This window comes from Astyanax mexicanus, chromosome 24, assembly GCF_023375975.1.
Source record: "Astyanax mexicanus isolate ESR-SI-001 chromosome 24, AstMex3_surface, whole genome shotgun sequence".
Classification (NCBI taxonomy): domain Eukaryota; kingdom Metazoa; phylum Chordata; class Actinopteri; order Characiformes; family Acestrorhamphidae; genus Astyanax; species Astyanax mexicanus.
Genome location: NC_064431.1, coordinates 625,303 through 653,286, shown reverse-complemented (window position 1 = coordinate 653,286; position 27,984 = coordinate 625,303). Strand labels below are relative to the sequence as shown.

Sequence of the window (27,984 nt, the reverse complement as noted above, 5' to 3'; positions counted from 1 at the left end):
TATTAAATTTTGAGTGATTCTGTTCCTCTTAATCCTGTAAATATTTCACTCAAACATTACCATCGCAGGGCTGAGCAGGACAGTGTCTTTCTGTAACATCAGAGTTTAAACACACACGTCTCTGTGGTCGAGACTGCGGAAGAGCCTCACGTGAGAACAGCCAGGAGACAGACTGACAGAAAGCAAACAGCCTGCAGATCAAACCCAGGAAGTGTACCTCCACCACCACCATCACAACACACACACACACTCGTACACACACTCGTACACACACTCAGAGAGCGAGGACGTTACTGGAGACACACCTTTCACAAAGGTACGTTAGGTTTCAGTGAATGCTGCACTACAGCTTCTTACTGTTGTGTTGTGGGATTCCTCTATAATGACATAATACGTAAATACAGTCCTGTCTCTGTGTGTGAATGGAGGCAGGATTATCTTCAGGGTCATCTCCTGCCTTTGTCTTGGCGCGTTAAACATCCAGAATGTCTGGTTGTCAAATACCAGTTCACGTTGAATAAAGGCGTCTGCTAAATGCTGTGTAATTTAATCTAATGTAATTTTAGCAGAGCAAAAGTAATGTTGATGTTATGTTAATCTTGCAATCAGTAAACCTATCTTTTCTGAACACACACACAGGACAGGACAATGCTAGTTCACATACTGCTGCTGTCTCACACATTACATTTCATTACATTTAGCGGACACTTTTCTCCAAAGCAACTTATGAATAACGATAAATCAATGTAAATGTATTATTGTTTTCTGAACTCTTAAAACTTTATGAAAACTTTATGGTTTTCTTTGCATTATTTGAGGTATTTCAGCCATTTCTCATTTTCTGTAAATAAATGCTCTAAATGAGAATATTTTTATTTGGAATTTGGGAGAAATGTTGTCTGTAGTTTATAGAATAAAACAACAATGTTCATTTTACTCAAACATAAACCTATAAATAGCAAAATCAGAGAAACTGATTCAGAAACTGAAGTGATCTCTTCATTTTCAGCAACATTAGCAACAGAGGGGGAGCAGGAAATGTTAAAAGGTTAGAAGTAGTTAATTAGTTAGAGGTGTTAGGAGAGTAGGTGCTCTTTGAAGAGCTCTGTCTTCAGGAGTTTATTAAAGATAGTGAGAGATTCTCCTGATCTGGTAGTAGAAGGTAGTTAGTTAGAGGTGTTAGGAGAGTAAGAGCTCTTTGAAGAGCTCAGTCTTCAGGAGGTTCTTGAAGGTGATTGGAAAACTCTGCATAAGAACAGTCTGGAAGTGAGCTATAGAATATGAGGCTGTGGTTTTAATGTTATGGCTGTGTACGAGGATTCGACTGTGCTGCTCAGATTGCTGCTCAGCATTTTCAGGCGAAGATGTGAAACTGCTGGGTTTCCTCTCAGACTGAGGAGGAACTCTGCGGTCAGTCTGGTGCAGCTGCGCTCATGAGAACAGCAGTGTTTGTAACACATTCTGCATTATTTATGGCGGGAAGGATCAGGGTTTTGTAAAAAAATGTGCTTCTCATGTTATCAGTCAACAGAACCCCTGAAGGGAAAAGTAGTGGGAGGTATTAAACCTAAAACAAAGGACAAACTCTACAACAATACAGATAATTATATTCACATTATTACTTCCATAATAATGGGCTAGACTGTGAGAAACAAAAACAATAGGTTTCAAAAGCTTATTGATCTGACAGTGGAATACCACATACAGCTCTAGAAAAACATTTTTTTTACCGAATTAAAAACCTCTGGAATATAATCAAGAGGAAGATGGATGATCACAAACCATCAAACCACCAAACTGAACTGCTTGAATTTTTGCAATGACAATCTTTTCAAAGAAAAGATTACCTACAGTACCTACAGTCAAATATGGTGGAGGTTTAAATATGTTTTTGTAGTTGTTTAGCTGTTTCTGGCACTGGGTGCCTTGATTTTCCACAGATCCACAATATAAGTGATGAGCGGAAAGAGCGCCATCTACCCACTTAGAGAACGCATAGCCAATTGTGCTCTCTCTGACTCCGGCTGCTGATGGCGTACTGTTTATTCACCAGTTTAAATACAATCAATCACTTGCAGGGTTTTTGACTTTTTGACTGTATACTGTATACAACACACAAGGAAACACCCCTATAAAATTTTTTTTATTGGTTTGGCAGCTGTTGATCCATTTTTAGACGCTAGTAAACGTGACCTAATATAAGTTCCCCCTCGAGCCACAGCATGCAGCTAAAACTGAACAAACGTCTGCCAAACCATTTCCTTTAATATGGGTGCTTCCTTACTTTCAGGACACCCTGCAGATGTCAGACAAAAATATACTTGTTAATACAGATGTTGTAGATTGTAAATTTTAATGCTGTTCTCTTTTTACAGGCCGCCGTCATGAAGATAGCATCTTTCAATGTCAGACGTCTCGGGTTGAGCAAGCTGTCAGACAAGAATGTTGTAAAGTACCTCATAAAAGTAATATATATATTCCTTTCATCACTGCTGTAGGGTGGTGATAACTTTGGGCGAGGGGGGGGGGGGTCGAGATGAGTGTATTATAAACATGTATTAACATCAAACACAAAATTAGGTTTTTGAGCAAATTTGACTATTATAAATCAAATCTAGTAAAATTAAATGTCAGTAAAAGTTGAAAAGCTGTTATTTTGAAGATATTTTAAAGGTTTTGTTCCATGAGTTTTTTTACATATAAAAAATAAGATTTTACACTCTCTGTTTTTGGCAGATTGTGTCTCGCTACAGCATCATTGTAATTCTGGAAGTAGTGGACAAGACAGGTAAAGCTATGGCCAGGTTTCTGCAGGAACTCAACAGGTGAGTGAGAACATCCACAGCATCATCTACAGGACCGTGAGATTTGATTCACTATACTGAATTCTGTGTTTATTTAACAGGAGTAATAAGAAGAATCCGTACAGCATGGTGGTGAGCTCCAGCCTCGGACGCACCACCTATAAAGAGCAGTTTGTGTGTCTGTACAGGTGGGTCGGGCTTTTGTGGGCCTTCAGATCCTCATAAACTTATATTTAATATTTGTTAGCTTAGGTTTTTCTTCTTCTTTCTATTGTAAAAATTATAGTACGGACCGTAAGACATAGAGACACCAAAATTGGAAGATAGATGGAGTTTGTGTGACGAAAATAAACATGACACTGTCTGGCCAATAGGGGCAATATAGCTCCCCAATTTATTATAATTAAATTAATAACTATTGAACCATAAGACCTATTCTCAAAATTATTTTATATGTGAATCCTTAAGTCAAAACAACTTTGCAATTTGGATTATTAAACTCCACCCACTTTTTACTAATATGCATAATATACAAAACCTACTTTTGCAAACTAGTCCTAGGGTTTTTGAACAATCCTCACAAGTATGATATTAAAATACTCAGCAGATTGTGACGCTCAATAATTATCAAAAAAAAAAAAAATGTCTAAACAACATGGCAACCATATGCAAATTAATCCTTCTAGATAAGAGCCAAATTTACAAACATTAAATGTGAATACAGACTTGAATAAAATGTCACAGGCTGATTTAAGATACGATTCTGGGATGGGCTATAAAGTTTGATGTCAAAAGGAGGTCTTCATGCACGATACCACAGGTACCACCTTTGTATACTTCTGAAGGTGGTTTCTGTGGTATCTTTAGTTTTAATACTACTCATTTAAAGATGCCCAGTTTACACTCTGTGCTAAATCTGTGTTTATTATCTGTCAGGAAAGACCAGGCCAAACTGGTTGACACCTACCAGTATGAAGACAATCAGGAGGGAGATGAAGACGCATTCTCCAGAGAGCCTTTTATTCTACGCTTCAGCTTACCCAGCACAAGTAAATATCCGGATGACATGGAAACACCCACCCCTGTATAAGTTGTGAGGTGTTATCTTGTGTTTAAGTGAGGTTGAACACTGGTCAGGGTGCTCTGTGAGTTGATGGGAGCGATGGTTTCGTAGTGGTTGCAGAAAGATGATAGGATACTCCCTTTCTGTTTTCACCTCAGTTGTGTGGGTATTTTACTTTTCCCATTTTCTACCCAATTTATACGGCAGATTATCCAACCCACTCATTAGGGCTCCCTCTATCACTAGTGATGCTCCAACACCTCCTCCGACTCTTTTTGAGCTGCTGCTGATGCTGTAGCATTGCCGAGTAGCATCATCACAGCGCAGCGCTAACGCTCGGAGGAAAGCGCAGCGACTCTGGTGGTTCTGATACATCAGCTCACAGACGCAGCCTTGTGCTGATCCACATCACCCTAGTTATGAGTTATGAGGGAAAAGAGAGAGCGCCATCTACTGTACCCACCCAGAAAGAGGGCAACTGTGTGTGCTCTTTTGGGGCTCCGGCAGCTGATGGCAAGCTACATGAACAGGATTCGAACCGGCGATCTTCTGATCATAGTGGCAGCACTTAGCCTGCTGGACCACTCAGTATTTTATATATATATATATATATATATATATATTGTCTATATTATGTCTACTTTTCTTGTTGTTTATTCTATTTCTTTATTATTTATATATTACATATTACATAACATAAAACATATACATATTGTATACATATTACATATAATAATTGCTCTTTTGGTTGGCACTGGACAATGAGATTACAATTTCATTCCACTACGTATGATGCGATGGACAATAAAGGCTCCTTGAATCCTTAAATTCTTGAATCACACTGGATTTGAAATGAAACAAGAATTGTAGACTTGAAACCCAAATTAAATTCAAGGTCTTGAACAAAAATATGAAGCTATAAAGAGTTTAGGAATTACAACCATTTTTCTAAAGATCTTCCTCATTTCAGGGACTTAAAAAAGTAATTGGACGAATGAACTTTACATAAATAAAATGTTGAGAATCATTTGTGTCTGTTTATATCATTTCATTGTTTCATTTTAAATCCAGTGTGGCATGCAAAGCTCAAATTATGAAGATTGTGTCACTGTCCACAATATTTTTTGTCCTAATTGTGTATCAAATTTCAGATTTTCCGAACATGATTCCTTAAAACACCTTTTTCCACCTCTCAGTATTTTTTTTTGAATTCTCAGTATTTCCATGTAGGCGCAGTTTCCAGTGCAGTGATTCACCTCTTGTTTGTTTTGTTATTTCGATTTATCAGGCCTGAAGCCAACTGTGGTGTCTGTAACGTACCTAAATATATCAAATATGCAGAGATGAGTCTGAAGCGTGTCCTGACCTGTGATTGTGTGATTGTGTGATTCTGTGATTATGTGATTCTGTGATTCTGTGATTATGTGATCGTGTGATTGTGTGATTATGTGATTGTGTGATCGTGTGATGGTGTGATGGTGTGATCGTGTGATGGTGTGATGGTGTGATCGTGTGATCATGTGATGGTGTGATGGTGTGATCGTGTGATCGTGTGATCGTGTGATCATGTGATTCTGTGATTGTGTGATTGTGTGATTGTGTGATTGTGTGATTATGTGATCGTGTGATCGTGTGTGTGATTGTGTGATCGTGTGATTGTGTGATTGTGTGTGTGATTGTGTGTGTGATTGTGTGATTGTGTGATTGTGTGATCGTGTGTGTGATTATGTGATCGTGTGATCGTGTGTGTGATTGTGTGATCGTGTGATCGTGTGTGTGATTGTGTGATTGTGTGATTGTGTGTGTGATTGTGTGTGTGATTGTGTCATTGTGTGATTCTGTGATTGTGTGATTGTGTGATTGTGTGATCGTGTGATTGTGTGATTGCGTGATTGTGTGATCGTGTGATTGTGTGATTGTGTGATTGTGTGATTGTGTGATTATGTGATTGTGTGATTGTGTGACTGTGTGATTGTGTGATTATGTGATTGTGTGATTGTGTGATTCTGTGATTGTGTGATTGTGTGATTGTGTGATCGTGTGATTGTGTGATTGCGTGATTGTGTGATCGTGTGATCGTGTGATCGTGTGATTATGTGATCGTGTGATTGTGTGATTGTGTGATTGTGTGATTGTGTGACTGTGTGATTGTGTGATTATGTGATTGTGTGATTGTGTGATTGTGTGATCGTGTGATTATGTGATTGTGTGATTATGTGATTGTGTGATTGTGTGACTGTGTGATTGTGTGATTATGTGATTGTGTGATTGTGTGATTGTGTGATCGTGTGATCGTGTGATTGTGTGATTGTGTGATTGTGTCTGCAGTGCTGAAAGATCTGGTACTGGTTCCAGTCCACACCAAACCCAAGGACTCCAGGAAGGAGCTGGACGAGCTGTACGACGTCTGCATGACGGTCCGGGAGAAATGGAGAACTGACGTGAGTAAATCTTAACCAGTGGTTATAATCCAGCGGTTCTAAATCCCGGTTCTGGAGGCCCAGTTTCCTGCACTGATCAGTGTTTTACCTGCTTCCAGTTCACCTGTATGGAGGACCAAAACTGCCAAAATGTAAAATAAATAAATAAATAAAAACGTATGTAAATCACTCAATAAAAGTAATATGGTAAATTGTAAAGAATAAGTATTATTAATATAAAATAAATACATATGCATAAATGCATAAATATCTTAATTAATTGTTACTTTAATTGTTATGCACTGTCCTGCAACTACTTCTGCTGCCTATATCTATATATTCGGTATATATTTAGTTCTGCATATTAAGGATATTTTCTTTTTTTTAGCATATTTAGTTGTATCTGTTCCTGTATGTTTAGTATATTGCCTATTTTATTTAGTGTAATTAGTTTTGTGTAATTAGCATATTTTATATTTTACAGAGTATATTTTCAGTGTATTGTTTAACCAGTGTTAAACAAATCAGAATATTGATTTCAGTATCAGTCAGCTTTATGAGGTAGAAACTAAGTAAAGAAAAAATGACAAAATGAAGGTCAATCAATCCATTTTAAGAACTTTGAAAGTAAAAAAAAAAACATTATGATGGAACTGGCACTCATCAGGACCCCCACCCCCCAAGAAAGGAAGAGCGAGAGTTTCCTCTGTTGTACAGGATAAGTTAATCAGAGTTACCAGCCTCAAAAACCACAAGTTAACAAACATATATATATATATATATATATATATATATATATATATATATATATATATATATATATATTTTTTTTTTTTTTTGTATATTTATACATTTAGTATATTTTCTGTTTTATGTTTATGTCTGTATTTTACTGTATATGTAGTACATTGTTCTGTTCTAATTAGTATGTTTCTAGCTTATTATAAAGTTAAAGGGGGTGTGTTAAAGCAGGGAAACCCATAAAATGTGCAGGGCAGTGGGCCTCCATGACCAGGATTAAGAAAACAATGCTCTAAAACATCCTGATCTAAATGGACCGGATGAGTCTGAACAAGCTGCCTGTTCTGCACTGAAACGTTTGAATGTGTGGGTTCTGTACTGGGTTGTGTAACATCTATTATACCTGTCAAACAGGGGACACTGTGTTTTTATTTTAAATATGAATGTTTATCATGGTTGTTCTTTAGTTTACCACAAAAAAATATGCTACGAACTTAAATGCTAATTATAAGTATTAAAACCCTCCTCTTTGAATTGTATCCCTAAAATGTTGTAGTGGAAAGCAGTAATATAGATGTTTTATATAGTTATTAATTTTCTCATAGTCTTATGGGGAAATTTTCTTCCAGTTTGAACAGTATTAGGATGGATACTTATTCGGATTCAGTCAGGAGACTGATTTTTAGTTTTTCTACTATAAACACTATAATAAAGAGAATTATTTTAAAGCAGATTAACAGCTAACAATACCCCGAGTTAACCAGGCTAAAATACAGCCTCTAAACAACATGGTGGAGGTAGTTTCACATATTGTTACAAATAAAACCTCCCTAAATAACAATAGAAGAAATCCACTTAAATCTCCCTTTATACACCTAGATAAGTTCATTTTTGGACATTTTCTGTATATATTAATCAAAAAGGTAAAAGAAATCATTGTTCTTAAGCTAGGCTCTAGACAACTCTAAGGCGTCTCTACATACGTGAACCACCACAAATAGCTAAATGTGTTTAAATCTTCTCCAGAACATCATGATTCTGGGGGACTTTAATGCAGACGGGGCCTACGTCTCCAAGAAGAAGATGAAGGACATCAGGATCCGCACCGATTCAGACTTTCACTGGCTGATTGGAGACGATGTGGACACCACAGCTAGCCTGACCAACGACTACACCTACGACAGGTAAGACCAGTGCAAATAATTATAGAATTATGGCAATTTGGAATATAATCAAGAGGAAGATGGATGATCACAAACCATCAAACCACCAAACTGAACTGCTTGAATTTTTGCACCAGGAGTAAAGCAGCATAAAATTATCCAAAAGCAGTGTGTAAGACTGGTGGAGGAGAACATGATGCCAAGATGCATGAAAACAAACTGTGATTAAAAACCAACCAGGATTATTCCACCAAATATTGGAATCATTTCTGAACTCTTAAAACTTTATGAATATGAACTTGTTTTCTTTTTGCATTATTTGAGGTCTGAAAGCTCTGCATCTTTTTTGTTATTTCAGTCATTTCTCATTTTCTGTAAATAAATGCTCTAAATGAGAATATTTTTATTTGTAATTTGGGAGAAATGTTGTCTGTAGTTTATAGAATAAAACAACAATGTTCATTTTACTCAAACATAAACCTATAAATAGCAAAATCAGATCAGAGAAACTTAAACATCTTTAATTATTTGCTCCAATTTTCTTTTTAAAAGGATCGTGGTGTATAAGGATCGCATTTTGAATGCAATAGTGCCCAGATCTGCCAAACCCTTCAACTTCCACACGGCCTATCAGCTGTCAGAGGAGATGGTGAGAACCTTTAGATAAAGGTTTTTATTCATATGGAGCTAAAACTTGCTAAAGCTTGGTTTTTGATTTTGGTCAGGCTCTGGAGATCAGTGATCATTATCCAGTGGAGGTGAGTCTGAAGAAGAAACCCCTTAAGAAGACTGGAAACCAAACCAGAGCCCAGAAATGATGACGAGGCTGGAGCACACTCAAATCACACTCACTCAGGGATTTTATTAGGAATAAATAAGGAATAAAGTAGAACTGTTTGACTGACTATGTCAGTGTTAATTGTATTTGGTGCAACAAGATGTTGCTCATCAATACACCACATTTAATATGGGGGAAATAATAAAAAACATTACATATGGTCCTCTGATTAGACTTACAAATGCAAGTTTAATGTTCATTTTTAATTTAATAAATAAATGCCTAATGAATTATTAATATGTACTGTGTTTTAATCTCTTAAAGGAGTAAAGGTAATACTTAACATAAAAATAACAGTACTTAACAGTAATAAACATTGATGGTTAATCAATGGTAATGGTTAAGAAATTCTTAGTCTTAATTAATTCATGTAAAATTTCTAAATTTGATTATTTTGTTACGTAATGTTATAAATAATAATAAATTGAGACATTAGTTTAATGAGTTTATAATGGTTAGTAATGTCTTAACTAATGCCAGCTAATAATTTAGGTCAAGACGTTCTGTAGTAAATACTGTTAATTGCTATTATTGTTGTTACTGTTAATTAATGTGCCCTTATTGTAAAACATAAGCAGAGGAAATGCTTTAATAAAACTATATTTAATACACCTGTACAGGCCAATTTGGATCATGATTAATGGAGATATCTGAAAATTATATATAGACATATTACAAATCATCGTTGTCCAATGAAAAACACTTATCTCCATTTTTGTTGATTTTTAGTTTATTACATAATTTGAAAAGAAAAACTAAAAAAACAAAAAAATTACCTGAAATAAACCAATGTAAACTTTTTACGTTGACTTCTGTTGAAAATTTACAAGGTTTTTTTCTCGCCTATAAAGTTGCTGTTTTGGAGATAAGTGTTTTTCATTGGACAGCGACGAAATACACTGTAAGACATAAACAAGGCATTAAATATATTGCAATTATTAAAATATTTTTATATAGCTTGGTTTATCACTTTTGTAGACCAGTTAAACCATCAAACTGAAGCAAAAGCATACCACTGATCTGGCCGTGCATTTGTTTATATTTGTATTATTATTATTTATTTTATTTATTTTCAGAAGTGACCTTTCACTAAGGTCACCATACCCAAAAGCATTGATATGTCTAACGTCTAGACTCTGCAGTCTCCAGTACAGTGCTGTTGAGCAGAGGTTCATGAGAAGAGGTGAACTGAGCACCAGAGGGAGCTCTCTCACTAATCAGTGAGTCTCAAAGTTGGGAAACTTATTTCTAATGAAGAATTCTTTAATTCTTACCTTGTGTACCACCTAGCAATACCATGTAGCTGCATAACATCTATGAGCAACAGTCATAGATCTGAACAGGGCAGTGTGGGGTGATCTACATCATCAGTGAAGCAGAGCTGGTGTAGCACAGGTCGTCCCTGAGCTCTGCTAACGGCTCCGCTGGACCGTGCTGGGGTCAGAGTGTTTGGTTTCAGTGCAAAAGGTTGAAGGTTTGAGTCTCAGAGGAGGGATGTGTTCTGCAGTGACCGGTTAGCCTGTACCGGTTCCTCTCAGGTTCAGAACTTGGCATATATACATAAACAAATTAATGAAAAATAAGAGAGCACTTAAAAATGATAAGTTTCTTTGATTTTACCAAATTAAAAACCTCTGGAATATAATCAAGAGGAAGATGGATGATCACAAACCATCAAACCACCAAACTGAACTGCTTGAATTTTTGCACCAGGAGTAAAGCAGCATAAAGTTATCCAAAAGCAGTGTGTAAGACTGGTGGAGGAGAACATGATGCCAAGAAGCATGAAAAAAAAACTGTGATTAAAAACCAACCAGGATTATTCCACCAAATATTGATTATTTCTATCTTTTATTAGCATTATCTGAGGTCATTTCTCTTTTTCTGCAAATAAAAACTCTAAATGATAATATTTTTATTTGGAATTGGCTAAACTGCTAAACTGCCATTCAATTGGCTCTGTGCACAAGATGGCGCCACCTAACTTCCGGGAAGTGAGTGGTAGGTATACTAGTTTCCGGTTGGAGTTGTTGTGGGGAGAACTGCCGGCAGGAGTACAGAGTGAAAGCGACCATGAGTGTTTTTAAAGTTAAGGAGAAACGAAAAACACAAAACAAAAAAAAACTGACTGTGTTATTTTTATAATTAAAGGATCCTCTATAAAAAATTGGAGACACTGGGAAACATACCAAACTGTTATATTTTAATAATAAAATAAAAAAAAATTAAATTCAACAACAATACTATTTCATGCCTTTATTTCCAATAACGAAGGCAATGGGCCAGTTTTTCTTTTATAAAATTCATTACTGTTGGTCACATGAAAAGTTTAAGGCATATTTACAAGCTTATTCAATAAAAATAAATAAATTGACCCATAAGAATCCAGAGCCAGTTTTGAATACAAAAAAAAATACAAAATTGATTCAGGTAAAACAAACGTTGTTTACATATTATTGGGATAATGAGGGAACACAAATATTTTACGGTTTGAATACTAATGTAATATAAATGCATATTAAACATTAACAAACAATTTTAGAGAACTTCTGGGTTAATCACACACTGAACTGTTTGAAACTAAGGATATACAATAGTAAACAACTATATATCTCCCGATGCCAGTATAACTTACAGAGGGTCTAGACACAGGGTAGAACTTATCTATCTCTCTCTCTCTATCTATATCTATATATACATAATTATTTATAAATAATATATATATATATATATATATATATATATATATATATATATATAAATAATAATATATATATATATATATATATATATATATATAAATAATAATAATAATAATATATATATATATATATATATATATATATATATATATATGTATATATATATATATATACATATATATATACATATATATATATATACATATATAATATAAATATAATATATATATATATATATATATATATATATATATATATATATATATATATATATATATATAATATATTATAAATAATGGGTTCTGGGTTAATCACACACTGAGTTGTTTGAAACTTAGGATATACAATAGTAAACAACTATATATATATATCCCGATGCCAGTATAACTTATACATATTTATAACTTACAGAGGTTCTAGACACAGGGAATAACTTAAAAATAGATCAAAAATAATATTTATATATATATATTCTCTCTTACTCCTGGGCGCTGTACATCATTTATAGTTATTTTTGGTAAGTCCTGGAGAGATCGCGTGTAGAAAGCCATACTGTCTGCTGACCGGCGCTGAAAAGCGGAAATGACTCCGCCTACCAGTCGTATACCGGAAACAGGCAGCGTCGTCTCATGCAACTAGCGAATTGGCTGAAAAATGTCTATTCTAATGGACAACATGGATCAATTTATGTTAAGTACTAGGATATACAAAATCAGGGTCTGAAAGGGTTAAATACGATATGACTTTTCTTTTTTAACCATTTAATATGAACTGGCCGGATATTGTAACACAAATGCAGAATAAAGTAACTTTTGACAGTGGGCATGGCACAATATTTTGGGAGTTGCAATGATTATTGTCTGGTGAATAATGGGTAGGAAAGAGGTTCTGTTAAAAAAGAATAGCAACATATTTAGTGACATATATATTAACGTGGACTAGTTCATTTTTGGACATGTGAACTTTTAAAAACTTAATATGTAAAGATTTGTATGAACCAAACTTTGAACTAGTTTATTTAAAAATGTGAACAGGCACAAATTTATAATAAAGCCCCTATAAAGCAAGTCTTCTCCAGTCTGAGATTAAAGGCAGGCTTTCATCTTCTGAACAACGTCCAAATGAGCTCCATCCACAGCTCCATCCACAGCTCCATCCACAGCTCCATCCACAGCTCCATCCACAGCTCCTTTAGAAGTGGGATGAAGGTGGAGAGTGTGTTGGGGGGGCGGGGAGAGGAGAGATAGGAGGTGTGTTTGTAATCCAAGTGGGCGGATGTGGAGCGGAACTGAGTGTATCTGAGACAAGAGACCCATAGAAAGTGGACAGTCCAAATGTGTGTGTGCGTATATGTGTGTGTGTGTCTTCTAAAACAGGTTTCCCTACCTGCGACACACACTCCACCCAGTCCTGTTTGGGGATTTAAAAGGCCTCCATCCCACTCAGATCAGTTTTTCTGCAGCAGGTTCCCTGGTCTCTCAAATCCGTCCTCCACTACCTGGTGACCATCTTCAATCTTCCATCTTCCATCTTTTGCTTTTTCAATTTTGACCTCGAGGTTTGAGCCATGAGTCTGCGGAACAAGCGCATCAGCTCCAGCAGCTCCGTGCGGAGCAGTGGTAAACTCGGGGGCTTCGGGTACAGCGGAGGCTTCAGCGGGATGTCCCTGGGAGCCTCTTCGCCGGGCTTCAGCAGCAGCACCACTTACCTGGGCGCTCCGATAACCAGCGTATCCGTCAACAAGAGCCTGCTGGCCCCTCTGAACCTGGAGATCGACCCCCACATCCAGATGGTGCGGACCCAGGAGAAGGAGCAGATTAAGTCCCTGAACAATCGATTTGCGTCCTTCATTGACAAGGTAAGTCCTGTTGGGGTCTTGTTGTTCTCCTAGGTAAGCTGGGGTCACCTTGCAAAATTGGGAAATTAGAAAATGAAAATTGTGTGCAATTCAGACAATCCATTTTGCTTGATTGCTTGATAGATTTCAAAATCGCCCAATTTGATAAGGTCATCCAAATAACCTTGAACCCTCTTGACGCTTGATTCCTTCCCTGCCACCTTCATATTGCACCAACATTTCCAACATTTCTCACAGAAAGCGTCACGATATAAAAGGCTGCCACACAAAGACAAGCATTGTCCCTCAAACTCTAGGTTGTGCCTAGAAATCGAGCCAGACTTGCAGAGAAGTTGTCAACTCTGCTCCCTGCTCCCTGCCTTTTTAAAAGGTACCTCATTCCAGACACCCAAGACCACTCAAAGTGCTCTCAGGCAAGAAGGGTTCGCTTGATGCCACTAAGAAGTGCATGAAAACGATAGTTGAGCTTTCGCACCGTGGCCTATTTCTCCAAAGCCGTGCTGTAACCTGATGAAAACCAGGTCAGACTTGTCCAAGTCACCCAAGACACCGCTATCTCGGAGCAAATGAAGAGAGCCTTTGTGTGCCCAGGGTACAATGGCAACCCAATCCCTCTGCCCAAGGGACTGAAACAGAGACTTTTACTGTTGCAGGTTAGGGCGCAAGAGGAGGTCCCTGACAACCGGCCTCAGATCAGTCTTTAAAGGGACTGAAATTAGCTTTGTGGAAAGGTAGCTGATCTAGGTCAGTGGCTTGTCCCTGGAGTGCTGCAACGCGAGTAATGGTGGGGTTGGGTTGCTCTATTAGTGCCACGACGGCCATCAGTTAAAGCACTCGGGCTTTCAACATGTGCACCAGACCAGGACACCAAAGGACCATCAATTATCCTTTTAAATCCCCAAATTCCACAGAATCAGGCTCTGCCGTGTCCATGTTCCCGCGAGCACGGCCAATAACACGCGCATTATCCTTAACAGCCCGAGCAGCCGGATATTCCCCATAAACTTAATGAGGGTGGAAATCAGTTCGGTTCCAGGCTGCTGGGCACCGCACCCACACTTATCTATCTGACAGGCTATAGAAGTGATACCTGATATCTGACCATGGCAGGCCACTGGGGAAACACTGAAACTCTCTCTCATCAGCTGAAACAATAATACCATCATTTTTGGCAAGAGTGGATGTGCAGAGTATCGGTTCCAGAACAGCAAGGGACAGCGTAGAATTGGATCAATGTACTAAAAAGTGTTTCTATAAAAGTTTTTGGACGCTGGCTCGATTTCAAGACACTTGGACAATTGGAGATTAAGCATGCATAACATAATATAAAAAACATCTCTGTTTCAAGTATAAGTAGGTAATCAACTACCAAAAAGTAAAAGTATGTCCATCCCAGGATTTAGTTTCAACTGCCTACATGGCTCTGCTGCAGCTTATCTATACTATTAGCCATCCAGACGGTTGTAACAAAAAATCCTGGGGTGGACTTTTTATTTTCTGGACCTGGATTACCCAACTTTAGTTCCAAACCTTTGGTTCTTTATGGAACCAGTTGTGGTTATATAAGGAATATATACTAGGGTTCCTCAAACACTTTTGAACACTTTGCCAAAAAAAGAAAATCATAGTCTTGGCCATTTTTTTTGTACAATAAGCTTCATCACTTATTAAGTTTGGTACAAATGGGGACCATAATGACACACTACAGTACAGTAGAAACAAAAACAATACACAGTAGAAACAAACAATAAGTGTATTGTACTACACTTATTGTTTGTTTCTACTGTGTATTGTTTTTGTTTCTACTGTGTTGTGTAATTGCTACTGGCTGCTAAATTTCCTTCGGGATCAATAAAGTATCTATCTATCTATCTATCTATCTATCTATCTATCTATCTATCTATCTATCTATCTATCTATCTATCTATCTATCTATCTATCTATCTATCTATCTATCTATCTATCTATCTATCTATCTACATGTCCAAATGTTTGTGGACACCTCTTCTATTAAATACATGAAGTAAATGCTCACAAACTGCTTGTAAAGTCATTGTAGAGAAGTACTGCCAATATAATAAGACTTTAGAATAAGAGAATAGAAAAGAATAAGAGTCTATTTGGTGCCATTTTGGGATTTTTTGAGTTGGTGAGTTGGAGATGAGGTGGGTTGTAAATCCTCCAACATCCTAACTTCTAACTTCACTCATATTGAAATGTTTATTTCAATCTAGTAGATACACTTTTCTGGTAGATAAAGTTAATCCAACAATAGCAGGATAAGTAAACTACTAGATCATTAAAATACCGTTGATTTTAGATAAAAGAAACAAACAAAAAAAACAATGAATAAGCACTTGTCAAATGCTTTTACCCGTTATTTTGTCTCCTATTAAATCTACAGGTGAGATTCCTGGAGCAGCAGAACAAGATGCTGGAGACTAAGTTCGACTTGCTGCACGAACAAACCCCCGGCAGGTCCAACATCGAGCCCATGTTCGAAGCTTACATGGCTAACCTGCGCAGACAGCTGGACGTGGTGAACAACGACAAGATCAAGCTGGACGGAGAGCTGAGGAACATGCAGGGACTGGTGGAGGACTTCAAGCACAAGTACGGTTCATATTTTAACATTTTTATTTGAAAATCAAGACAAAAATACCATTTCATTTACATTTAGAATTTAAATATTAAACTCAGATGAAAAAATTGTGAAAAAATTGAAGAAAACCTGCTAAAAAATGTGTTTTATATATCCCAGCAGACCACACCAACAAAGCACAGTACATTTACCTCAGCAGAGCAATCATGAATCTAATCATGGATTCATGTCAGCGGTGCTGTTTTAGTTACACATTTAGCTAGGTTGCTAACCATCCAATTACAAAAGTACCTCAGCAGTGCAATGAAGTCATACATTTAGCTCAGTAGTGCTCAGTAGTTCTAATCCATTCTAATCCTAAATACATATCATCAGTCCAATCTAGTCACTACAGTAGCTTTTTAGTGCTATTCTAACAGTGAATTACCCTAAGTAGTGTTTTATTCCTAAATTTTATCTTATTTCAACTCTTCTAATTGCACATTTAGCTAGTTAACTACCTCAGCAGTGTCAATTTTGTCGTAAATGTATTAACAACGTGCCGTTTTAGTCATAAGTATACCACAGCAGTGCTGTTCAAGACACATGTGGCTAGCAAGCTATCTTGAGGATTTAAACAGAAAATTTAACAGGCAGGCAGTCTTTGGTAAACTAAGGTAACTAAGTTAACTAACTATCACTAAAGTCCTAAATTTACAGAGAATTCTGCAAAATGACTTTAAAAATGACCTGATTTTCGCTGACTCAAACCATAGCTTTGAAAAATGCAAAAAGAAAAATTGGAGGGGTAGTTTAGGAGGGGCACTGGGTGATGTATGGGTTTAGGGGCTGGGCATGAGGGAGAGTTGATTGGCTGAGCCAACAGCAGAGGCAGCAATTACAACAGTAAAAGTGTTTTTAAAGGTTAGAAAAGGTTAATAGAAGTTTTAAGCAGGACTTGTTTTATGACTTCAAATGAACACATTTCAGCTGTTAATAAAATATAATCTGGTTTAGGGTTTATTTTAGGGCTCTTTAAAGTCCAGTCCAGTGCAACACTTGGGTTATCCAACCAGTTTTTGTCAAATTTACAGTTTCCCAAGCCTACAGTGTTGTTTCTTCTTGCAAAATAAAGCAGCTTAGCTTAGTCTTGCATTACTTTAATAATCTTTAAAACAACTTTCATATTATATTTGGAAAGTGTGAAATACAATGTGCAAGAAAATAAAGAATTACAGAACTTAACTTAAAGAATGTATTTATTGTGTTTGACAGTTTTAAGACATTTGGAAGATGAATTTCATCACAATTTTATCACAATAATAAAATAAATAAGTTTAATACATTTCTGAAGGATCTGCATATACCCTGTTTTCTTTCTTCTCTATTTTCGGTTGCCAAATATTTCAGTTTCCACACCATGCCCGTCCACAAATCAACACAGAGTGCATTTGTAATGAACTTTTCTCCCGTTCTTTGTTATCTCTGACACAGATACGAGGATGAGATCAACAGGAGGAACAACCTGGAGAACGACTTTGTGATTCTGAAAAAGGTTTGATGCTCTGCTTTTCCTCTGAGACCTGAAATAAAAGCACAATGGAGGCTTTTGAGGCCTGAAGGCGTGATCTCACCCTGCCGGGAGCCGGGGTAAATTAGCCAGCGAGGGAGCAGGGTAACCCATACAGCCGGCTTTCTCTAAAAGAGCACCAACACAACCAACAATAGAGGAACTGAGCTCAGTAAAAGAGCCCCGCCTTTAAAAAAAGCTGAACTTATGAGGATCAGATCTCTCATAACAAAAGCCTGGGTGGAGCTGCACACACACTAAATTACTGTAAAAACACTGGATTTATCTATTTATCTGTGATCTCCTCATCTTCACTGTGTGATACATTTAATCAGTTTAATACAGTTTAATGTAGTCCACAGGCTCCACCTTAATAATTATACATTATTAATCTAAAATACAGATAAAAAGCAAATTCTAGCCACCCAAGCACAGACGTTCTGATCATCTTTAGATCTTACAGTGATCAAATCTGTGCAATTCTGGCCTTATTTACAAGGTTCATACACTTTTTAACCAATACATTTTCTATGACATTTTCAGGACTTTTCCATGTCTTCGAGATAAATGTTCATGACCATACGATCTTTAATACATCAGTGCAGAAATAGACAATAAAACCAAAAATCAACTAAAACTACAATGACAAAGAAAAACATTTCCTTAAGCAATGTTCACACAATCTTCAATAGTAATACTCCATTGCGCACCAGTGTGTAAAGCTTTATTATTAAAGGAACTCTGAGCTGACGGAATTTTTTGTATTTTTATTTTTCCAAATCTTATCCAGGCCTGGAAATTGCTATTTTCAAATTCCATGACTTTACCAGGTTTTTCATGATCGTTCGAAACCTGTATTTAGTACATGACAGTTTATTTCTTACCAAAGACAAAGATTATGTCATTGCCTTCTTCTTCTCCTCACGATTGGCGAGATCTAATTCTAAAAAAAAAAAAACTTTTTGGAAAGGGTCGACCCCATTCACACATAACAAATCGATAAAGGAAGTAATTAATTATATACAACTGGAAAATATTTTAAAAAACACTGTATTTGTGACACCTGATCACATTTTATATCATATTTTGAAGCTTGTGAATATAATCTGTTCTGCAGGATGTAGACTCTGCGTATCTGGTGAAAGCTGATCTGGAGGATAAAGTTGGAGCTCTGACTGACGAGATCAACTTCCTGAGGAGCATTTATGATGAGGTAATTCCACACGCCCTAAACACACACACACACACACACACACTAAAACAAACACACACACACACACACACACACACACACACACACACACACACACTAAAACACACACACACACACACACACACACACACACACACACACACACACACACACACACACACTAAAACACACACACACACACACACACACACAAACACACAGTGCTATAAAAACATACCTAAAACAAATATTTTTGTCTCTTTCTATCTCTCTGTTTCTTTCACTCTTTCTCTCTTCTTTCACTGTTTTTCTCCCTTCTTTCTTTGTTTCATTCATTTCTTTCTTTCTTTCTTTTTCTGTTTTTCTCCCTTCTCTTTTATCTTTTCTTTTTTCCTTTTATTTGTTCCTTCTTTAACTGTTTTTCTGTTTTTTTTTCTGTTTCTTGGTAAAAAATGGTAAAATTTTGTTGCATTTCTTCTTTCATTGTTCCCACAAATTCTTCTCCTCCTAATTTTCCTTTTTTTCTCACTTCTCTTTTTTATTTTTTCTTTGATTCTCCTGTTTTCATTTCTTTTTTCCTTTCATTTTTGTTTTGTTGTTTCTGTGTTTTCTTTCTTTTCCGTTTTTTTTTTTTCATTTATTTTTTCTCTTTCTCGCTGGAACACAAATGTTCATATACTTGCCCCACTGTAACCTGCTTCATCTGATTTGTCTTACCTTCTGTAACTCTGTCCATCACACACTCACACACACACACACCACACACAGACACACCACACACAGACACTGAAGGAAGGTAAACATTATCCTGCTTTTGACAGTTATGGCAAAACCTGGGGAAACATCTGCTACATCTGCCATTAAGCTTTTCTGAGCTAGAATAACATTATAAACACTTGTCATTTTTATATTTGTTTATGTAGGAACTGCGAGAGATGCAGGCGAGTATTAAGGACACCTCGGTCATCGTGCAAATGGATAACTCCCGTAATCTCAACATGGATCAGATAGTGGCTGAAGTTAAAGCTCAGTACGAGGAGATCGCAGCCAAGAGTCGTGAGGAGGCCGAGTCCTGGTACAAGTCTAAGGTACAACTGTTCCTTTAGAACTTATAAAGCCTTATAATCCACCTGTGAGAGTCTTAAAAAGTTTTAAAATGTATACATATGTATGAGTTAATGAGTTAGACCTGTGTAAACTTATTCTCAGGGTTTACTGGCCAAAGAAACACTATTTAAAATGTATGATAACGTAAATCCTAACCCCTTTGAATTATTTGGGATTTTCCAAAATAAAATGAACAATCTGATGATTAATCTAGTGATTGCCATCAGTACATTCACTGCTCTCTGGATAAAAACAGTTTTAAAGAGTGTAGCGTGTAGCTGTAATTTGTTGTGATCTGTAATGTGATTTATCACTGTGTGTTTTTTCTGCAGTTTGATCAGATGGCGAGCCAGGCCTCTCAGTATGGAGATGAGCTGAGGAACACTAAGGGAGAGATAGCCGAGCTGAACCGGATGATCAGCCGCCTGCAGAGCGAGATCGAGTCTGTGAAAGCTCAGGTACAGATCATCATCCCTCTCTCAAAACCAAAACCCGGACCCTCAAACTTCATTTAGATAATCAAGAGATCAGGAAGAATCAGTGTGAATACAGTCAATTCCTCCATCAGACACTGATCATCAGGGCTGGAGCGAGGTCTACACAATTAATCATGAATTAATCCCAACCAGAGTTTATAACTTCTAACTGTAATTTTTGAAATTGGTACATTATTTATTTTTTATCATTTAATTTTATTATATAAATTCACAATTATAAATGAACCCATTCAGACAAACCCAGTAGAGATTCTCAGGTGGGTGGTCTTCTCTCTTTTAGAGATTCTGTTGTGAAATTCTCAAATAATTCTGATATTGATCTGAGTTCATATCGTCCAGCTCTAGTTAAAGAGCTAAAAATGGGCCCATATCCCTTTCAACCCTTTCATTTAGTCTATCACATAGCCCTACCCCTCTAATCATGTTTTGTTTGTTTATGTCTTCACTGTAGGACCGGTAGATTAGTAGAAGTGTTAGGGGTATAAGGCCTTTTTATATATAACATATAAAAGGAGATTTTATATATAAGAATGAGATTTTTTAGAGGCACACTCAAAACAGAGGGCTGATGTTGGTGTTCTGGCTGGGTTCCTCCGCAGCGTGCTAACCTGGAGAACCAGATCGGGGAGGCGGAGGGCCGCGGGGAGCTGGCGGTGAAGGAGGCTAAAGCTCGGCTGAGGGATCTGGAGGAGGCACTGCAGAGAGCCAAGCAGGACATGGCCCGGCAGCTCCGCGAGTACCAGGAGCTGATGAACGTTAAACTGGCCCTGGACATCGAGATCGCCACCTACAGGAAGCTGCTGGAGGGAGAGGAGGACAGGTGAGCAAAGATGAAGCTGAAGATATTTTTTTAATAATTTGGCTGCTGATATATGTATAATAGAATTCAAATATATAAGCAGTCCTGCGGTCTAAGCACTAAGCGCCACTATGATCGGGAGATCGCTGGTTCGAATCCTGGTCATGCAGCTTGCCTGTCTTTCTATATGTTCAGTTTTTGACATTTGTGTGCTTTAGCAACATGTTTTCAAAACATTCACACTAATAAAGCCAACTTGAATTGAATATATAATTAATATTATTTAAAGTTATATAACTAGATGATTGTGTCTTATCTTTTTTTTTTTGAAATATTAAAATGAAATATTATTTTAACAGACTTGGACAGCAGGCCATTATCAACATCCAGGCAATGCCCAGTTACAGTGAGTATTAAGTATTTGGTGATTAAGTCCCTATTTGGGTGGAATTTGTAAGCGATTGTAAGGATTAAAGAAAGATGTTATCTATAGATTTAAAGATGGGTGCTGTCAAAATATAAATATATTTAACTCCAGGAAACTGTGTTTACTGTTAGTGTGTTTAATAAATATATCACACTTTAAAATCTGTATTTTTAATTTCAGGCTCCAAAGCGATGAACGGCTACCAGCAGATGTGTTCTCCAGGCCCCAAACTCGTGATCAAGACCACCGAGACCAGAGACAACACCAGATACTCCACCCACTGAACCTGCTGAACCACCTCAGCCTAAACTACAGTTACTTTACAACAGGCTGAAGAATCTGCTTAAATCTAGGAGTAGGTTTATTATAATATTATAAAACACAGTAGAATTAAATATATATAATATGCTGATGATTTTCTGTATGACTGAAGCTGATTTGCATATTATCCAAATGCACAAATAAATATAATGAAGGAGATTTTACTGTGAAAACAATGTATGTATCTGATTATATGGAATAACGTTTCTGCTGTCGGTGACTGAAATCATTTGATATTAATCACACAAATGTTAAATAAAGTATAATAAAGTTATATTATTCCTGTGTGACAAATTACAGCATGTGTGTAGTTATTTTATGTACAAACACCAAGAATTTATTATTAGGCTGGTTGGTCTTTAATGTCATGACTGGTGATGTAAATGAGTATTCTAATAATAAAAAAACATAAAAAATTGTAATTTGCCATATATTGCCAATTTTCTACAAACCAAAATATAATAGTATTTTGATCTAAGGGAATCGTATTAAAACATTTGATAAACTTGATTTGTTTTTTCATATTATCTTGTAAAAAGAGAGTTAAATATCTAAAAAAAATAGATGTGTGTGGTATCCATATAACAGAATATGAAACTCAAATCAAACTTTATCTATCTATCCATCCCACCATCCAGCCATCATCACTAGAGGTTATTATCCATGTATTATCTTGTAAAACACTCCCAGTAAAAACAATGAATTAAAGATCAGTTTTATTTTGTAATTTTATATTTTCAAAAAAAGAAAAAAAAAAAAAAAATATATATATATATATATTTGCCACGCTGTGCTGAAACAGAACAACACTGCCACCTTGTGCTGAATTAATGTACACATTCACATACTTGCATTTATTTTAATCCATATACAATAAACTAGGTCTCATTTAAATAAGTTATGCATGTTAACACATTCAGTTGTTCTTGCTCTCTCTGGGTGGGTACAGTACAGTAAATGATGCTCTCTTTTTCCCCTCATCACTCCTAGGGTGATCTGGATCAGCACAAGGCTGCATCTGTGAGCTGATGTATCAGAACCACCAGAGTCGCTGAGCTTTCCTCCGAGTGTTAGCGCTACTGTGACGCTACTCTGCAATGCTACTGCATCAACAGCAGCTCAACAAGCAAGAGGCGGAGTCTGACTTCACAAGTATGGGAGGAGGCGTGTGTTAGTCTTCACCCTCCTGGTGTATTGGGGCATCACTAGTGATAGGGGGAGTTGGGTAATTGGCCGTGTAAATTGGGAAAAAAATTGGAAAAATTAGAAATAAAATTATATATATATATATATATATATATATAAAATATAAAAATTTCAACAAGTTGTAATTACAAAATAAAAATATATAACATTTAAATTAAACTAACAGGACGTGCTGGACCTGGTCCTCAGTGTTCTTGTCTCTACTGTCTCGTCATTATCGTCTCCTGAAGAGCAGGACGCTTCGGTCCCAGGACGTCCAGCCGAAGCTCTGTGCGAGCTGCATGCTGCAGCGCTGCTCCAGGTGATCTTTAGCGTGAGCCGCCATGTCTCCCCGGATCTGCAGGGTCTTAAAGTGCTCGAAGTCGCTGCGGCCGAGTTTGCGTAAGCGGCGGGCGGCCGAGCGGTAGCACTTCCACGGCTGGACCTCCAGCAGCAGGTACTCGCTCAGAGACGCCAGGCCTGAGAGCAGCGCTAAAAACGCAGCATCCCCGTGGTTCAGGTGAACCCACATCGTCACAGCGAAGCAGGAACACAGGTGGAAGCGCCGGCGGCCGAACTTCTGCAGGTAAGCCCTGAGTTCAGCGTGGCTCTCCTGCTGGGTGATATCCAGGGGAATGAAGCGAATGTTCTGTGGGAACGGGTTCGAGTCCTGGGCTCTGGAGATTAAATCTTGGTCGAGATCAAATCCGAGGAGGTGAACGTTTCCTGGAGACCCACGGTCAGACAGGTGGTCCTGCAGAAGATGCTTATATAGTGCGATGGACAGGTCCTGTAATCAATAACACAATAATGGAGAAGGTGAAGTGGATTATTTCTGAAAAATAGCTGGGGGTGAATTTGGGTAAATAAACTAAAAATAGTATATATGTAGAAAACAAGATTTACTGATTATTATTATTAATAATATTATTAGCAGCAGTGGAAGTAGTAGTAGTAGCCGTGGTCGTAGTAGTAGTAATACATATCAGGCATCAGAACTGATTCTATATCTATATCTTTACATTGAGGATGCATCAAATATCAGGCAACTGGCTAAAAAAGTAAAAATTGTGTTTTGTTGGTGTGATTACTGGGAAGTTCTCTGTGTAATATATATTTTTAAATTGTAGTTTTGCCTTAGCTTTTTTATTTAAAAAGGAAGAAAAACACATGTAGGCTACTTATTTTATGCAGTGGTGTGAAGCTATTGTTATTATTCCATTGCTATTATAATTATTATTGATCAGTACCATTAATTATGTAAAGTACTACTACTACCACTACTACTACTGACATTATTAGTTTTTCTTTAGATTTTGCTGTTTATGTTTGAGTAAAATGAACATTGTTGTTTTATTCTATAAACTACAGACAACATTTCTCCCAAATTCCAAATAAAAATACTGTTATTCCAGAGGTTTTCAATTTGGTAAAATCAAAGAAACTCATCATTTTTAAGTGCTCTCTCATTTTTTTCCCTGAGTTGTATGTAAGGCTGAATCTAGGCTGGTTAATTAGGTTAATACAGTGATTTATTTTCTCACCCCGGAGTTACAGCCCACATCCAGCAGCAGGACCGGGTCCGGGTCCGGGTTCAGCCCGAGCTGCTGCAGCAGGGAGGCGGGGATCAGCTCGAGGCGGTTCTCCGGAGGATTAAAACTGTAATAATTTATAAAATTACCGAACGGAGCAGCTCCGGGGTCTTCCACCTCACACACCCCCTTATACACTCCCTCACACACACTTTCCTCACACACACTCCCCTCAGCAGCGGGACCGCTGGGCAGCGCCATGCTGTCCGTCCTCTAAATCCGTCCGTCTGCTTTAAGAGAGCAGAAACTTCTGGACCCACAGCGGAGATCCGGTCATCTAAACCCAGTGTTCTGTCGAGTTCTGCTACCTTGTCAAACCGTGCTACCCTAGTGTACATTTAACTGTAAAAATACAAAAAAAAGCTCCATATTACAGCATATTCCCAGTAGATGTAGCGAGCTAGTATATTTGAAAGGCCTTTTTGTATTTTTTTTAAATAATAATTATTGCATTTATTATTATTAAGAATAATTTCCATTTACACATTAATGCAATGACAGTGTGTCCAGCTTGTTTAATGCACAAAAAATAGATTTATTATTAAAAAAAAAAAAAGTAATCAAAAAGTGTAGGTCAGCGCATGCGCATTGTCTTTAGGAAGCACGTATCGATGGGTAGCATAACTCGACAGAACACCGGAAAAGAAAATCAGATTTACGGCAGGGACCCGCACACGGTTACACCACACAGTTAGACCCTGAATTTAACTTTACTTTAGTTAATTTTTATTGTAAAAACAATAAGCTACAATACACCGAAAGAACTTAAACACTTAAGATAGTAAATAATAGTAATCACAAAAAAAACAAAAAAATAAAAGAAAAAATGTGAGTTTGTTTGAGCTAAAGTTATTTGACTTACATAATGCTTGCAAAAAAATTCAGTCTTTATTTATTCTTTTAATTTCTTAGACCTATTTTTCAGTAAAGAGCAAGTTTGAGAAGTTCCAAAATAAGTAAACTGCTTTCATTTTTATTAGATATTTATCAAATAGTATACAGTTTTTAATTATTTGGCTGAATAAGTGTAGGCCAACGGGGACGTTAAAATGTTAATGTTTAGTGTTCAATTTAATAATAATCTTTTAAACAGTAGTTTTGCAGTTGCTTTCACAACACGTCCAAAGAAACAAAGCATTTATTGAGGGAGTGAATAATATTATTCCTAAAAGTAAAAAAAAAAAAAAAAAAAAAATCTAAAATTAAATTCTTAAATTAAACGATTAATACACAGGACACATTTTCAAGAATCTAAACATATTTTAAAGTAACGATTCATTTTTATTCGCATTTTAAAATGACTTTTAGGATAGGATAAATTTAAAAACGCGTTTACTACAGTTTGGCCCATCCCTCTTTCCGTAGTATCACAGTCTGGGAAGCGTGTTGACATTGAAGGATCCGGAGCGGTTTATATAAAGCGGATTCAGGTGAATTTTTGATATAAAACTCTGTTTACAGGTTTATAAGAGGCTCGGACCGCTGTACAGGAGAACAGACATGTTAAATAAGGAGCAGAGTGTGTAATTTACAATTTGAATTAGAATTAGAATAGACTACTCACTGTGACCAAGCAGAAATTATATTCGTTCCACCTTAAATAATATGTTACCTTAAAAAATTATACATCTTAAATAATACTACACGCATATGTGTTAGAATTTACTAATAGTCTATGAATAAATATTCGTGTTTAAATATTGAATTGTTTTACTTACTCTCATTTCCTTTCTGAAAACTTACGTTAGTAGAGGTTTGTTTATGAGTAAAGTAAATTAGCTAAAACAAATTAGCATTTGGCTGGTACTGTATCTACAACAGGTGAATCTACCACTGTCAAAAAAAATAAGCAAATATATATATATATATATATATATATATATATATATATATATATATATATATATATTAATAGTTTTATTAGTGCATTATTACTTTCATGACATGTTGAATCATTGATTAAATCATTCTTATTGAATGTGCTATATTTTTAATATTACAATATATAATAGAAATATTGCAGTGTCCCTAGTAGGGGTGTGCCATATTGTATTTTTGAATATCGTGAACAATATTATACCCTGAAAAATGGTGCCATTATCACCCACCACTTATTACTAAAATCACATCAGGGTACTATTTTTTTTACTGTTTTTAGCAAAAGAAAAATTCACACTGTTCTCATTTCCCATTAAATATCTACTAAAGACAGATTATATCTGTCCAGTATCATTTATTTTAATTTAATCCTGGATATATGGAGATATTTGGAGTGCATTATTATTATTATTATTATTATTATTATTATAATGACATTGATCATTGGATCAAATTGTATGCAATAGTAAAATCTAATATTCATTTTATTGCAGTAGTGTACTCTTGAAATATATTTTTTTTAATTCAGTGTTTTGTCATATATCACCAAGACTATCGTTATCGTAAATATACCATGAAATATCGTGATATTATTTTAAGGCCATATCGCCCACCACTAGTCCCCTAGTATAGAATACTTTGGTTCTGAAGTTTATATTATCTATACAATTTACACAACTACACACTTATGCACATCCAAATATATTTTAAACTTGAATAATGGTGAAAAATCGTGAAATTCACTTTTTCCCCTCTGTTCTGTCTTCCTGTAGTGAAGCACCATGCTGGGGGCTAAGCGGATTGCTGATGTGGGTTACCGGGTGTTCTCCGGCTCCATGATGGTCCTCACGGTGTACGGCGGTTACCTGTGCGCCATGCGGGGCTACCGCTACATGCAGCGACAGAAGGAGCTCGAGCTGGCTGCCCAGAACCAGACCGTGGACCCTGAGACGGTCAAAGATTGAGCTGCATATCCAGGAGAAGATGTGCTCCAAAAGAGACACTAACCTTTCAGCTTTATTAACCTTAAAGACCAATCTGGATCATCACATGTGTGGGACATAAAGCTGACCAACTGAGATTTCATCCTGTCAAACGTCCCTTACAGCTGCAGTTATTTTTTTAATTCAGGAAAGAATTCTGTGTTAAAGAACCGGTGGTGTTTATATGGATGTTATGTATTAAATTGTGTTTCAGTGTAATTTTCCCTCCCTTTTTTGTGAGCTTCTTATTCCTATTTCAACCA

The 27,984-nt window shown here is 36.6% G+C and overlaps 4 protein-coding genes across 5 annotated transcripts; 3 read left to right on the top strand and 1 right to left on the bottom strand.

The window, feature by feature from the left end:
- Positions 1-157: 157 nt before the first annotated feature.
- dnase1l4.2 (deoxyribonuclease 1 like 4, tandem duplicate 2) lies at positions 158-9,266 on the top strand. 2 transcript variants are annotated; one of them, XM_022682181.2, is made up of 9 exons: positions 158-316; positions 2,376-2,465; positions 2,737-2,825; positions 2,906-2,992; positions 3,741-3,853; positions 6,196-6,308; positions 8,055-8,212; positions 8,744-8,840; positions 8,917-9,266. In XM_022682181.2, exons 2-9 carry the CDS (start codon positions 2,385-2,387, stop codon positions 9,007-9,009), a joined length of 831 nt encoding a protein of 276 aa, XP_022537902.2. In that variant the 5' UTR covers positions 158-316; positions 2,376-2,384; the 3' UTR covers positions 9,010-9,266. The 2 variants fall into 2 exon arrangements, with proteins under 2 accessions (XP_022537902.2, XP_022537904.2); XM_022682183.2 differs by lacking the exon at positions 158-316 and adding an exon at positions 437-541.
- A 3,778-nt stretch (positions 9,267-13,044) lies between these two features.
- si:dkey-222f2.1 (intermediate filament protein ON3) lies at positions 13,045-22,380 on the top strand. Its single transcript, XM_007251505.4, has 9 exons — positions 13,045-13,589; positions 15,994-16,202; positions 17,665-17,725; positions 18,858-18,953; positions 19,856-20,020; positions 20,372-20,497; positions 21,136-21,356; positions 21,695-21,741; positions 21,943-22,380. Exons 1-9 carry the CDS (start codon positions 13,299-13,301, stop codon positions 22,044-22,046), a joined length of 1,320 nt encoding a protein of 439 aa, XP_007251567.2. The 5' UTR covers positions 13,045-13,298; the 3' UTR covers positions 22,047-22,380.
- A 406-nt stretch (positions 22,381-22,786) lies between these two features.
- On the bottom strand, positions 22,787-25,109 carry LOC103046464 (pre-miRNA 5'-monophosphate methyltransferase). The gene is made up of 2 exons (XM_007251504.3): positions 24,813-25,109; positions 22,787-24,058 (listed from the first exon to the last, which is right to left on the bottom strand). The coding sequence occupies exons 1-2, from the start codon at positions 25,059-25,061 to the stop codon at positions 23,504-23,506; spliced, it is 804 nt and encodes a 267-aa protein (XP_007251566.3). The 5' UTR covers positions 25,062-25,109; the 3' UTR covers positions 22,787-23,503.
- Positions 25,110-26,185: 1,076 nt separating this feature from the next.
- On the top strand, positions 26,186-27,940 carry LOC103045965 (cytochrome c oxidase assembly protein COX14 homolog). Its single transcript, XM_007251502.4, has 2 exons — positions 26,186-26,290; positions 27,512-27,940. The coding sequence occupies exon 2, from the start codon at positions 27,521-27,523 to the stop codon at positions 27,701-27,703; it is 183 nt and encodes a 60-aa protein (XP_007251564.1). The 5' UTR covers positions 26,186-26,290; positions 27,512-27,520; the 3' UTR covers positions 27,704-27,940.
- The last annotated feature ends 44 nt before the right edge of the window (positions 27,941-27,984 follow it).

Bases quoted from the DNA above. Each gene is read 5' to 3' on its own strand.
- dnase1l4.2 (XM_022682181.2), top strand. From the start codon at position 2,385: ATGAAGATAGCATCTTTCAATGTCAGACGTCTCGGGTTGAGCAAGCTG. The intron at 2,466-2,736 runs GTAATATATATA...TGTTTTTGGCAG, and splicing joins TTGTAAAGTACCTCATAAAA to ATTGTGTCTCGCTACAGCAT. The intron at 2,993-3,740 runs GTGGGTCGGGCT...ATTATCTGTCAG, and splicing joins CAGTTTGTGTGTCTGTACAG to GAAAGACCAGGCCAAACTGG.
- si:dkey-222f2.1 (XM_007251505.4), top strand. From the start codon at position 13,299: ATGAGTCTGCGGAACAAGCGCATCAGCTCCAGCAGCTCCGTGCGGAGC. The intron at 16,203-17,664 runs GTACGGTTCATA...TCTCTGACACAG, and splicing joins GTGGAGGACTTCAAGCACAA to ATACGAGGATGAGATCAACA. The intron at 21,742-21,942 runs GTGAGTATTAAG...TTTTAATTTCAG, and splicing joins CCAGGCAATGCCCAGTTACA to GCTCCAAAGCGATGAACGGC.
- LOC103046464 (XM_007251504.3), bottom strand. From the start codon at position 25,061: ATGGCGCTGCCCAGCGGTCCCGCTGCTGAGGGGAGTGTGTGTGAGGAA. The intron at 24,059-24,812 runs GTGAGAAAATAA...TATTGATTACAG, and splicing joins ATGTGGGCTGTAACTCCGGG to GACCTGTCCATCGCACTATA.
- LOC103045965 (XM_007251502.4), top strand. From the start codon at position 27,521: ATGCTGGGGGCTAAGCGGATTGCTGATGTGGGTTACCGGGTGTTCTCC.